This window comes from Elgaria multicarinata, chromosome 4, assembly GCF_023053635.1.
Source record: "Elgaria multicarinata webbii isolate HBS135686 ecotype San Diego chromosome 4, rElgMul1.1.pri, whole genome shotgun sequence".
NCBI classification, from domain to species: domain Eukaryota; kingdom Metazoa; phylum Chordata; class Lepidosauria; order Squamata; family Anguidae; genus Elgaria; species Elgaria multicarinata.
In genome coordinates, this window is record NC_086174.1 from 148117149 (window position 1) to 148129451 (window position 12303).

The 12303-nt window shown below is 39.1% G+C and overlaps 1 protein-coding gene across 5 annotated transcripts in view; it reads right to left on the bottom strand.

Annotated features, from left to right (window-relative positions):
* The window catches only part of KIF16B (kinesin family member 16B), a 183976-nt gene that overhangs the window by 154335 nt on the left and 17338 nt on the right, over positions 1-12303 (bottom strand). For 4 of the 5 annotated variants that reach the window (XM_063125353.1, XM_063125354.1, XM_063125352.1 and 1 more), the window contains exons 2-5: positions 10739-10808; positions 5399-5512; positions 2026-2142; positions 1171-1268 (exon numbers count right to left, since the gene is read on the bottom strand). In XM_063125353.1, coding sequence (XP_062981423.1) covers positions 1171-1268; positions 2026-2142; positions 5399-5512; positions 10739-10808 — 399 coding nt within the window. Of the gene's footprint in view, positions 1-1170; positions 1269-2025; positions 2143-5398; positions 5513-10738; positions 10809-12303 lie in introns of those variants that run through there. The other variant, XM_063125355.1, reaches the window with a different exon arrangement.

Sequence of the window (12303 nt, forward strand, 5' to 3'; positions counted from 1 at the left end):
TTCATTGGCTTCCAATTCACTCCAGAATCCAATATAAACTTCTCCAGTTGACCTACAAAGCTTTTCACTATCTAGCTCCTTCCTATCTCTCCTCTCTCATCTCACACTATTGCCCCGCTCGTGCTCTTCGCTCCTCTGATGCCATGTTTCTCGCCTGCCCAAGGGTCTCTACTTCCCTTGTTCGGCTTCGTCCATTTTCTTCTGCTGCCCCTTATGCCTGGAACGCTCTTCCAGAACATTTGAGAACTACAAACTCAATCACAGCTTTTAAAACTCAGCTAAAAACTTTTCTTTTCCCTATAGCTTTTAAATATTGAGTTTGTTCTGACTCTATACTGTTAGCTTCACCCTACCCGGTGCCTGTTTACCCTACCCTGTGCCTGTTTGCATTCTCTTTCCCTCCTTATTGTTTACTACAACTTTATTAGATTGTAAGCCTATGCGGCAGGGTCTTGCTATTTACTGTTTTACTCTGTACAGCACCATGTACATTGATGGTGCTATATAAATAAATAATAATAATAATAATAAATACACTAGTGACATAGATTTTGGGTGGAGTTGAGGGTTGAATTAAATCACATGTGATTCAAATGTTAAATCATGTAGAGATTTGTATTGAAATACCTGTAAAAATGTAAAGACAACAGCACGTATTATTATTTATTACAATTTTATACCGTCCCATAGCCGAAGCTCTCTGGGTGGTTTACAAAGGTTTGCCCGAGGGAGGCATGCAAGATTTCCTGGCAGACTAGAATGAGTAACTGCACTACATGAATTTTACAGATTATGTAGATTGAGTGGAACAATTCTTACGGGTAGTACCTAATAGAAGTGCACTTAGTGAAGCCTTTTGGGGGGCTGGACAAGAAATTAATGTTTAAAAATCACTTTTAGTTTCTAAAAGGAAGAAATAAAACAAACAGTTCAATCAAATTGTCATATAATTATAAAAGTTAATGAAACTCAGACTGAAGTGCTCTATTTAATCCCTGTTCTGGTACAGTCGTTAATTCTTTCGTCCTCCTGAGTAAATAATATGCCCCATGAACGTCTAGACTGACCTAACATTCTAATAAGCTGAGGCAAAAACAGAAAAGAAAAAAGGGAAGGAAATAGCAGACAACTTTAGCTGTATATAGCATTGCATGTGCTACACAAACATACCTGACCTCTGTCCGAAAAGAGGCTTCATTCCATCTTGTTTTCTCATTTATTCGGTTGAATAATCCTTCACAAATCCGCGGTATTAAACCAGCATCCCCCTACAACAATAAGAACCTTTGTTATACTGCTACATGCTCAGTACAGTAACTACAATCTGAAAAATCACTGACAGAGATAATATTCGAAGTCAACAAAATGGAGTTGGACTCATAAAATGAGGTACTCTCTGATCTCATCTTCCATTTCACCCTGCATTCACTTGCACCCTCCTAAAATCTGTTCTGGAAGGCTGGGGGACATTCTGGAACAGTATGAGAAGCAGGGTAGAGGGAATCGGCAGAAATCATCCTCCTCCTTGCTCTTTACAGGAGAGTCACATTCAGACCCAACTCACAGAGTTTGGGGACTGTATCTCAGACAGAAATACCTTTAAAAATTAATTCACCAAATATGACTTCCAATAGTCTATTAGGGATGCTTCATATGCTACTGTTTCCAACTTTGAGATTAGACTTTATACCAGAGCGTGGCAGAGCTTTTGTCCCTAGGTACATAATCTGGGCAGGCCACCATGTTCACATATGCATTAGGCATATCCAGTTCTAACCAAAGAAATGTAAATAGGCCAACCAAGTCAATTTTGTACATTCTTGTCTTCATCTGGGCTAAAGCAAAATTAGAAATGGCTAAATGTAAAAGCCCCCTGAAATTACTCTGTTCAATATAAGATTTCTAGAAAATCCAAAGACTCCTAGTAATAATTTAGAATATACGTTGGCTGTCTTGTATACACTGCAGAAAAACAGCACACTAGAAACTGCCAAGTAAAGTAATATTCTGAAAAGTATGACATACAGTATTCCCCATCATTGTATAAGATTTTCCAGATCCAGTCTGTCCATATGCAAAAATACAAGCATTGTAACCTTCAAAAGCTGATTTGAGGACATCAGTGCCAAGGTTCTTAAAGACCTGGAGAAACAAGATCATCAGCATTAACAACAACTACAACAACAACAACAACAACAGAAAACTTTGACAATGTTTCATAATATCATTTCATTTGTTCTCTTCAGTAAAATACCATGACTGCTGAAGTAGAACATTCTACAGGAATTGCTACCTTACAGAAGTGTTTCCAAAGTATAATCAGCTCAAGTGTTTATAAAAAATAACAATTCAGCAGTTCCTCAAAACAGACTACACAAGTGCACACTAAGCTAGTGGTTTTACTTTTTGTGAACTGCCCAGACAGCTTCGGCTATTGAGCGGTATAAAAATGTAATAAATAAATAAGCTATCTATGGTACTGCACAACACCTGCTAGAAGTTCTTCCTAATCGTCAGGTTCAGTTATTACCTTTTATATTTACTGGAAAGCCTGCTTGTATTACAGAAAGAGATATTTCCTTTCTGAACTGGCATAAATACATGGAGGTATTGTAAACAAACTATGCTTAAACTTGGCTTCAACAACTTATCACCCAACAATCTGAATTGAGCATACCGATTGTGTATGGTGTCCCACCAGTATGCTCTAAGATAGTAACGCAGTCAGCAGCAGATAGACTGAAGTTTGCTCTATTGGACAGAAGGGAGTGACATTGGCTACCCAATTCAGGGCTTTTCTATTAAGTCAGCCCGTACAAGTACATTTTACAGGAGCTCTGTGAAGCCTGGGGTCACTGAAGAAGACACCCCCAGTGTCGAAACGCATTTGACCTGTTTTTTAATTTCTCTTTTGGTATTCTTGTATAACATTAATGCAATAAGATGTATACAGTAGATGCCAGTGCACTTTAATTGTTTAATACAGTTGTTGAATTGTATTTATGTGATAAAATCTTGTTAAAATTGTCTTTTTCCTTAACCCTTTGAATCTGGATAGTTGTACATTTTGTTAAGGACAACACCCTTTCTTTTTACACAATATTTGGGCATATCCCATGAAATTTTTCATTCCCCCCCCCTTTTGAACAGCAGATCCTGTTCTGCATCACAAACTGCTTTTGAACCTGACACACCCCATTTCAAGAGCCATCCGTCACTTGGCCTAGAATGCTGCTGTTTAAGGGAGGGATAGGAAACAAGGAACCCTCCAGATGTTGTTCGACTGCAGCTCCCCCCAACCACCATTGCCTAGGCTGTCTGGAGCTGATGGGAGTTATGGTTCAACAACATCTGGAGGGCCATGGGGGTGGTGGTATTGGACTGTGTGCTAGGTTTAGTTAGATAGATCCCAAGAGATCACAAAAAGTATTCAGTTATAAGACTGCAACCTTACTTTCACCTAACAAATAAAAAGAGGGTGGTTGCCAAAAAAGAAGAAACTATTCTAACTACAGAATTAATAATGTAATAAAAACAAATATTTCCTGATTAGCCTAAGAGTCCAAGTATTGCAGAAAATATTGCCGGATCTGACCATGCATGGCTCCCCACTTTCCCCCTTCTAAGTTCAACACATGAGCACCTCTCTATTCTATGAAAGCAGCACTAGTCTCAATGTCATTCTATATTATCCAGTGTGAAGGTTTGTCTTAGAAATCACTTGCGTCTTAGCATGCCAGAAAAGGGATACTTCTTGTTCTATGGATACAAATTATAAAGTATGGGCAATGCATAAAATGGTTAACAGCTCTGTGTGTGTGTGTGACATTAGTAATACTATTTACTCACTTTCTTTTATCTGTGACGTGATATACCTTGATACCTTCTACTTTCTGCTAATGGTTAACAATAGCCTATATCACTTATTAGGTATTGGAGGATCCTGTTTCTCTGCACTGGACTAGATATCCTTTGGAGGGCAAAGCATGGCCCATTCATAGTTCTGCCACTGAAAACGCTGTGAGTACCAAAGTACATCTGTTCTGTGTTCATTACAGTTCAATCATTATAGTAAGGGGTACACAATTGGTTGTAGCAAGCAAACCATTTGATATCTCCCCTACTAGGCTGAAGAATACATGCTTAATGACTACACACTCCTATATTCAGATTTATTTATTTTTTTGTATAAATAATTCTGAAGGCCACTGGGCAGTGACAAGTAAGGAGGGTTAACTAAAATAGAGGTAGAAATGAAAATATTATAAGAATCTAGGATTAGGTAAATTTCCCAAATGTTTATTTATTTATTACATTTTTATACCATGCAATAGCCGAAGCTCTCTGGGCGGTTCACAAAAATTAAAATCATGAAGAGCATAAAAACAACCAACAATCTAAAAACACAAATACAAAATACAATATACAATATAAAAGATATTTCTGCTAAGGTATAGAAAGAAAGATACGCTACATAGCTTCTTCCCTGACGCAAAGTGTATAATTATTAATTAAACCTGTCTCTAAGGCATATGCATAGCCTAAACCTATGTAGTAGTAAACATTTATGGCCTTCCTTCCCAAGTTAACTGTGGATAGAATTAAAAAGCAGATCCAAACAGGCATATGGCGTGCATCTTAATCACCCACATGTTTAGTTTTTTAAAGGTTGTTAATGCTTTATGTGTGTATGTTCTGTGCTTTTGAATTTTAAATTTTGTATACTTGTTTTTATCTCAATTTCAGAATTTCTGTAAACCGCCCAGAGAGCCCTGGCTATGGGAGCGGTATACAAGTGTAATAAATAAATAAATAAATAAATAAATGTGTTTCATTTCCATCAAATAGACCAGGGAGAAGAGATTCTAGCTTAGAAATGAAAGAAACATCACATTGTTTATAATTAGATTCCCAAGTGCTCAAGAGATGTTTTGAAAGACTTGGCAGTTTAAATATAAGGTTCAGGTTTATTTGAATTATTTGATATCATTGGCTACCCAACCAATTAGAGGATAAGGGGCCAATCCAGACATAGCTAGCTACTTTGATATGTGCCTTGATATGTGCATGTATACACACACACACACACACTACAGATAGATGTAAATATAAAATAGAAATCAAATCAACCAGGTGGGTTAATCCCACCACCTGCTGATTCAGAGGTTTTGGTTAAACACAGGTTATTTGATTTTTGTCCTCGAAAGTGCATGGTCAATATGCACTAAAACCAGCTAATTTATAACTATTTTATAAATGTTTGTTGCAGTTTAAGGATTTAAAATCCTCTCTCAAACATCTCTGTCAGTCCCAGTATGCAGCCAGATTAGTAATGAAGAACTAATTGTGGCATTATGTTTTCATTCTGAAAGAGAATCACAGGCATCTAGCTGCTTACCATTTCTTGAGATGTATAGTTTGGACTTTTAGTATCAGCCGAAAAGTAAGAGAAATCATATGTAAATGTTTTTGTCCGTTCTCTTCCAATGTCTCCGGTTCCTCCCTCTGGAATCTAAAGAAGAACAAGCAAATTATTACTGTATTCCATGCTAAGATAATAACTATGTGCATTTCCAGCACCTTCTCTGGAGAACACAAGATACTAACAGTAACTTAAACTAGTCTATCTCCTTTATTAGTCCAACAAAGCTGATATTTAAGAATAAAACATAAAGGCTGCTTGAGTACGGAATACTCAGGTATTGAGTTAGGAATTAAACATTTCTCTCTCTATATATATTCCATAAACAAAAAACCTACGGTTTACAAAACAACATTAAAGGCTCTACAGTTTTCAACCAAACTCCAAAAAGCAGGGAAATTGAGAGTTAAGGCTCACAGGCCTATAACGCCACATCCTCCCTAAGGAGGCAGAAAGTGCCAGTGAAATTCTCATTCTCCCAAAGCAGATATAAACCATGAGGACAGGATGGACAATAGGATATACAGAGGTGACTGTGGGGTTGTGGAAAACTGATGACAAACAACTTAGGGCCAACTACTTCTCTTTTTTTTGTTTATTTATTTATTTATTTATTACATTTCTATACCGCCCAATAGCTGGAGCTCTCTGGGTGGTTTAGAGCAGCCCTTCCCCAACCTGGTGCCCTCCAAAGGTGTTGGATTACAACTCCCATCATTGCAAGTCAGTATGTCCCATGGACAGGAATGCTGCGACTTGTACTCTCAAACATGTGGAGAGGTGACTGTGGGATTCTGGAAAACTGATCGGGGAATGTTATTATTATTATTATTATTATTATTATTATTATTTATTTATTTATATAGCACCATCAGTGTACATGGTGCTGTACAGAGTAAAACAGTAAATAGCAGGACCCTGCCGCATAGGCTTACAATCTAATAAAATCATAGTAAAACAATAAGGAGGGGAAGAGAATGCAAACAGGTACAGGGTAGGGTAAGCAGGCACAGGGTAGGGTAAAACTAACAGTAGAAAGTAACAGTAGAAGTCTGCACAACATCAAGTTTTAAAAGCTTTAGGAAAAAGAGAAGTTTTTAGTTGAGCTTTAAAAGCTGCGGTTGAACTTGTAGTTCTCAAATGTTCTGGAAGAGCGTTCCAGGCGTAAGGGGCAGCAGAAGAAAATGGACGAAGCCGACGAAGCCTGTTCTAGAGCAAGGGCAGGCAAAATGTAGCTCTCTAGATGTTTTGGCATTCAATTCATAAAAGTCTCTGTCAGCATGGACAGTGATCAAGAATGCTGTGACCGCAGAGGATTTTTCTTAGTGTTCAGCAGTGTGAGATCAAAGGCAGAGCTACCACCTAATAGATTCATGTGTAAGGAAGGATTATTTTAAAAACTATTGATGAAAATGATTTTTGTCCTCACCATAACATGGGAGTTGCAGCGCAGCACATCTGGACAGCACCAGGCTGGAGAAGGATGGTTTATACTTGGATCCTATACATGTCTTCTCAGAAGCCAGTGCCACTTAGTTTACTAGGGCTTCCCCTCAAGTGGCATAGGATTGCAAACTAATCTCATCTGAAAGGAGTTCAAGACACCCAAACTAATCCTTTTCTGTTCCTCTGTCACTCTGATGAGATGATGTATTGTGGAGGGATTGTGGGGAGTGAACAGTATATTTTGTATGAATACATTTTAAGGAAAAACATTGGTTCTTTGAAGAGCAGGGTACTTACGAAAAGCTGAAAGTGCCAGCTCTTGCTCTGGTTCTACATCTCCAACAAATAGTGCCCCTTCTGTTATCAATCGTGCTGCTCTATGCGAGATGTGTGTGAGAAAAAAATATTGCGCAGCCCCTGTATTTGGTAAGGATATAGAACAGCGTTCCCTATCCTGCTGTCCTAGCTTTCCTGACCATGGGACATACTGACTTGCAATGATGGGAGTTGTAGTCCAACACCCTTGGAGGGCACCAGGTTGGGGAAAGGCTGCTCTAAACAAAGAGAAGTAGGTGGCCCTAAGTTGTTCGTCATCAGTTTTCCACAACCCCACAGACACCTCTGCATATCCTATTCTCCATCCTGTCCTCATGGTTTATATCTGCTTTGGAAGAATGAGAATTTCACTGGCACTTTCTGCCTCCTTAGGGAGGATGTGGCGTTATAGGCCTGTGAGCCTTAACTCTCAATTTCCCTGCTTTTTGGAGTTTGGTTGAAAACTGTAGAGCCTTTAACGTTGTTTTGTAAACCGTAGGTTTTTTGTTTATGGAATTTCATGGCTTTGTGTAACGGATGACCACACAGGAAAGAAGCCATATAAATGTATGGGATGTGGGGAAAGTTTCACCTCTTGTGGGACCTTGAGTAGACATCAAAGAACCCACACAGGAGAGAAATTATAAAAATGTGTAGAGTGTGGAAAAGCTTTAAAATTATGTTCACACTTACTTTACATCAAAGAATTCACCGAGGTGAAAAAACATTTCTGTGTACTGAGTGTGGAAAAAGCTACAATCCCCTACACACTTACCAGGGAATAAGACCATTACATTCAATGGGACGTACTTCTGAGAAGACACTGACAATATTTGCTAGAGGAGGCAGCCATTTTCTCTCAATGTTCCAATATAGCTGAGGCAGGAGGGAGGGGGAGGAGGCACTACTGAGCATGCTTACAAATCAAGATGGCCACCCTATATATTATATTCAATAAACAAAAAACCTATGGTTTACATAATAACATTGAGGCCCTAGGGCAAAACAATAATAATTAAAAATCAACCAAAGGGATTTTTTTAAAAAAAGAAAAGTCATTCCACCAACTACAATGAAGGAGGAAGAAGACACCACCACTGGATGAATGAGTAAGGGGCTCATTCCATCAATTGTCATGGTTCACATGACACTCTAAGCCATAATGTTTAGCTCAAAATGCTTAACCACTGTGGTTTAGCATGCCTTTTGAACAGGGTTAGTATGTAATAAGCGACACACAGGAATAAAAGCCACACAAAACTACTCCTTTGGACCTGCATTCTCCCATTCCACAAAGAATAAAGTGACTTTGAGATGATGAGTGGGAGCAAAGAATCCACACAGCCAAAATAATGATAATAATTAAAATAAGTTGTAATAGTCCGAAAGTCACAACAAAAGCAGGCTTTGGAATACAGGAACAAGTTCCCACCGCTGTCCCAGCAATCCATACTGTAGAAATAAAATGGAATTTACATCTGCTTCCATGAACATGTTTACTTCCAGATAAGCATTTTCTTGTATGACCATAAAATAGATGGGTATATAAAGTCACATCTGAGCCTTGTGGAAAAGCAAATTGAAATTTGTCCCCTGTAATCAGTTAATGTTTTATCGTACTAGGGTTTATAGCTTACACTACTCTGGCTGTTGCTAGACGAGGCCTTAGTGTCTAGCCTTAGTGAGGCCCGGTTTCCCTCCTGTGCATCCAGATGATGCACAGGGGAATCCGGGGTCAGGCCACACTAAAACCTCCCTTTAACCCGGCATAAGCGAATTCGCTTATGGCCCGGTTTTTCCGCAGCCCCGGCCTGAGCTGTGGAATGTCTAGCAGGGTCCGTGGCTTTTTGCAGCTGCTCGCTTACTCGCAAGTAGCTGGGGAAAGCCACGGAGTGGGCAGGGTCCGTGGCTTTTTGCAGCGGCTCGCTTACTCACGAGTAGCTGGGGAAAGCCACGGACTGGGCACAGCGCTTATACGAGCGCTGTGCCCATCGGGCCGGGGGGGATCCCCAGGGGGGGAGAGAGGGGCCGGGGGAAGGCCGGACCCGGCAGGAGAGGGTGGGGAGAAGGCCAGGCATCGGGGATGGCAAGGCGGCGAGGGAAGGAGAGCGGGCATCGGAGATGGCAAGGCAGCGAGGGAAGGAGAGCAGGCATCGGGGATGGCAAGGTGGCGAGGGAAGGAGAGCGGGCATCGGGGATGGCAAGGCGGCGAGGGAAGGAGAGCGGGCATCGGGGATGGCAAGGCGGCAAGGGAAGGAGAGCAAGGGACACGGCATTGGGCATGGGGGGAGGACAGCCGAACGGGCGGGGGAGCATCAGGAATTGTGGGGGGGGGTCAGGGGCAGAGGGAGCGGGTGGGGCTTAATTTTTTTTAAAAAAAAACCCACTTACCTTGTCCGGCGGCTCTCCAGCGCACATGGCCCCTTTAAACCAAAAAAAAATATGGCCGACGCTACGGGGCTTCCCGTTGCCCCGTCACGTCGTAGGTCTAGAAGCCAGCGACGGCGCGCTACCTCTAGCGCGCCGTCGCCCCTCCTCCCTGCCGGCTTATCCGGCAGGTCTAGCAATGCCCTGTGATAGGAAAGTGTATTCAAGAATTCCAAAACCTCCGGAATGTTTAGTTTGCCTTGCATTTTATTTTACAATAATAATTCCCATACATGTTGTAATATGTATCTTCTGTTTAACACCAAAATACAAAGCAGAAAGATAGAGATTGCTTCATAAAATTAATTAATATAATACTGAACAGATACCAGTCAAATTCGATAGCTTTAACATTATACTTAACTTTCTTTTCAGCTGCTTAACCCTAGGAAATATGTATGCATTTATAATATCTATAAATGTGCAGCTCATTTTCAGTGTTTTTGCCCTCTTAAAATTTAAGAATTGTAAGACATTAGCATATCTCAAAATATTTACAAGTATTCCGATAAAAAATAATTTCAAATAAAGTCTTGAATTTGTCTGAATATAATATTTGAATCATATAATATGATTTAATGTTGTAAACCGCCCAGAGAGCTTCGGGCTGTGGGGCGGTATATAAATGTAATAAAATAAATAAATAAATAAATAAATAAATAATATACATGTTATTTAACGTTCTTCCTAGTCAGATATTACAGTTAAATGCTTTTTCATTTCTTGAGGGGGGGAAAAGGGGCGATATTTATACAGCACGTAAAATTAACATGGCATACTTTTCTAGTTCTTTACAAGTCAAACATGCTAAATATTTATTTATTTATTTATTTATTACATTTTTATACCGCCCAATAGCCGAAGCTCTCTGGGCGGTTCACAAAAAGCTCTCTGGGCGCTTCACACAAAAAAAATCAGATTCCAATTGATTTAGGGCCTCATTCAAAACTTCTGAACATTGTTCTAATTCAGTATTTTTCAGCAAAGCCATAATACTGCTCTAGATCCATCTTGACCCACTAGTCTTAAATTCTGGCACTGTCCTGTCCTAACAATTTGCCATGAAGTGAATGAAAGAGACAAAGTCAAGCAAGAAAAAATATTTCCATAGAGGTTGAACACACTCACCTTCATATTTGTAATTGTTGTTATATTTTTTTCCATTGATATAATAAACTTAGCATCCAGATCCTTCTCCCTGTAAAAAATTATATAGTATAGTAGGTTAAAATACTACATAAAATAATTGTAGGTATCAATATGTATTTTTATTAATACAAATATTTTCATAGATACTAGTTTTATTTTTCATTGAGCCCTCTGTGATGTCCCTAGGACCTTTCCCAATGTGGTGATCTCCAGATGTTTTGGAGTACAACTCCCATCAGTTTGAGCCAGCATAGTCAGATAATCGGAGTTGTTGTCCAAAACATCTGGAGGACACAACACTGGGGGAGGCTGTTTTAGAGTAGAGATTGGCAGAAAGTAGGTCTGGAAGACGCTGAATGGGGTGAGGGGTAACTTTCATATTGACTTCTGTGGCTAACCGATAGGAATAGCCACAGTGGTGTTCTCGCTCTGGAGGGTACCAGGTTGGAGAAGGCTGGAGTGTGGATTTTTTTAAAAAAAATCCTAAAAAATCAAGGCATAAACTGATTTAATTCAAAGTTGGTGGAGCTAAATCCCTCCTTAAGAGCTATCACTTTGCCATGTTTCATCTCTTTATCTATAAAAATTATACAGATGTAAACATTTTGTTAATTTACATTTAAAAATTCCTTAAAAAATCAAAGCATGAACCGATGTGATTCAAATTTGGTGGGGCTAAAGCTCTCATTATGCGCTATCACTGTGCCAAATTTTATCTCTTTATCTTTAAAAATGAGGGAGCTGTAAGCATTTCCGTTAATATCAGTTATCGGAATACTGAATGGTTCTTCAAGGGTAATTCAACAAGGCGGAGAGAGGGCAGGGGCTCTGAAATCGATACAGAGAATCACCTCTACGGAGCTCCAGATCAGATTTTGAGGCAGAGAAGACCCACTTTGCACACCCCTACTAACAAGGCCATGTTGCAATCGGTTATGAATGGATGGACAGGCAGAAGCAGGTTGCTTCTTCAAGGGTGTGCACGTATGCAAGTTTAGACCACCAACAACAAGAACAAGCTGTAAAATTCCTACATGCTGGCTAGAGATGCTGAGAATTATAAGACTTTTTTCTGTTTAAGCATGCATAGGATTACCCTCTAAGTTCTATAACTGAAAAACCAAAGTGGGAGGAGGGAATGGGGAAGAGGTTTAAGAAAGAGTTCATCCCACAATATATTAAACAAACACAAGTAAAACACAGTAAGATATAATTAAAATAACGCAGAATTCACCTCCAAAAATGTATATATCAAACACGTGCAGGGTGGATAAAAATCAATGATTTTTTTAAAAAATAAAAAAATCGGATTTTTTTAATTAAATTGGATTTTTTAAATTTAAATTAGTTTTTTTATTTAAATTGGATTTTTTTAATAAAAAAAATTCTATTTAAGATACATTATAGTTCAAAGGTTATTCATCATGAAATAAGGATTAGTTTTTAATTACATAGCATTAGGCTGTTTACATGTTTTGGTAAATCAATTCCATTAATCCATTCACAATGTCATGCTCTTCCAGAGGTTTCTGTAAGATTAATTT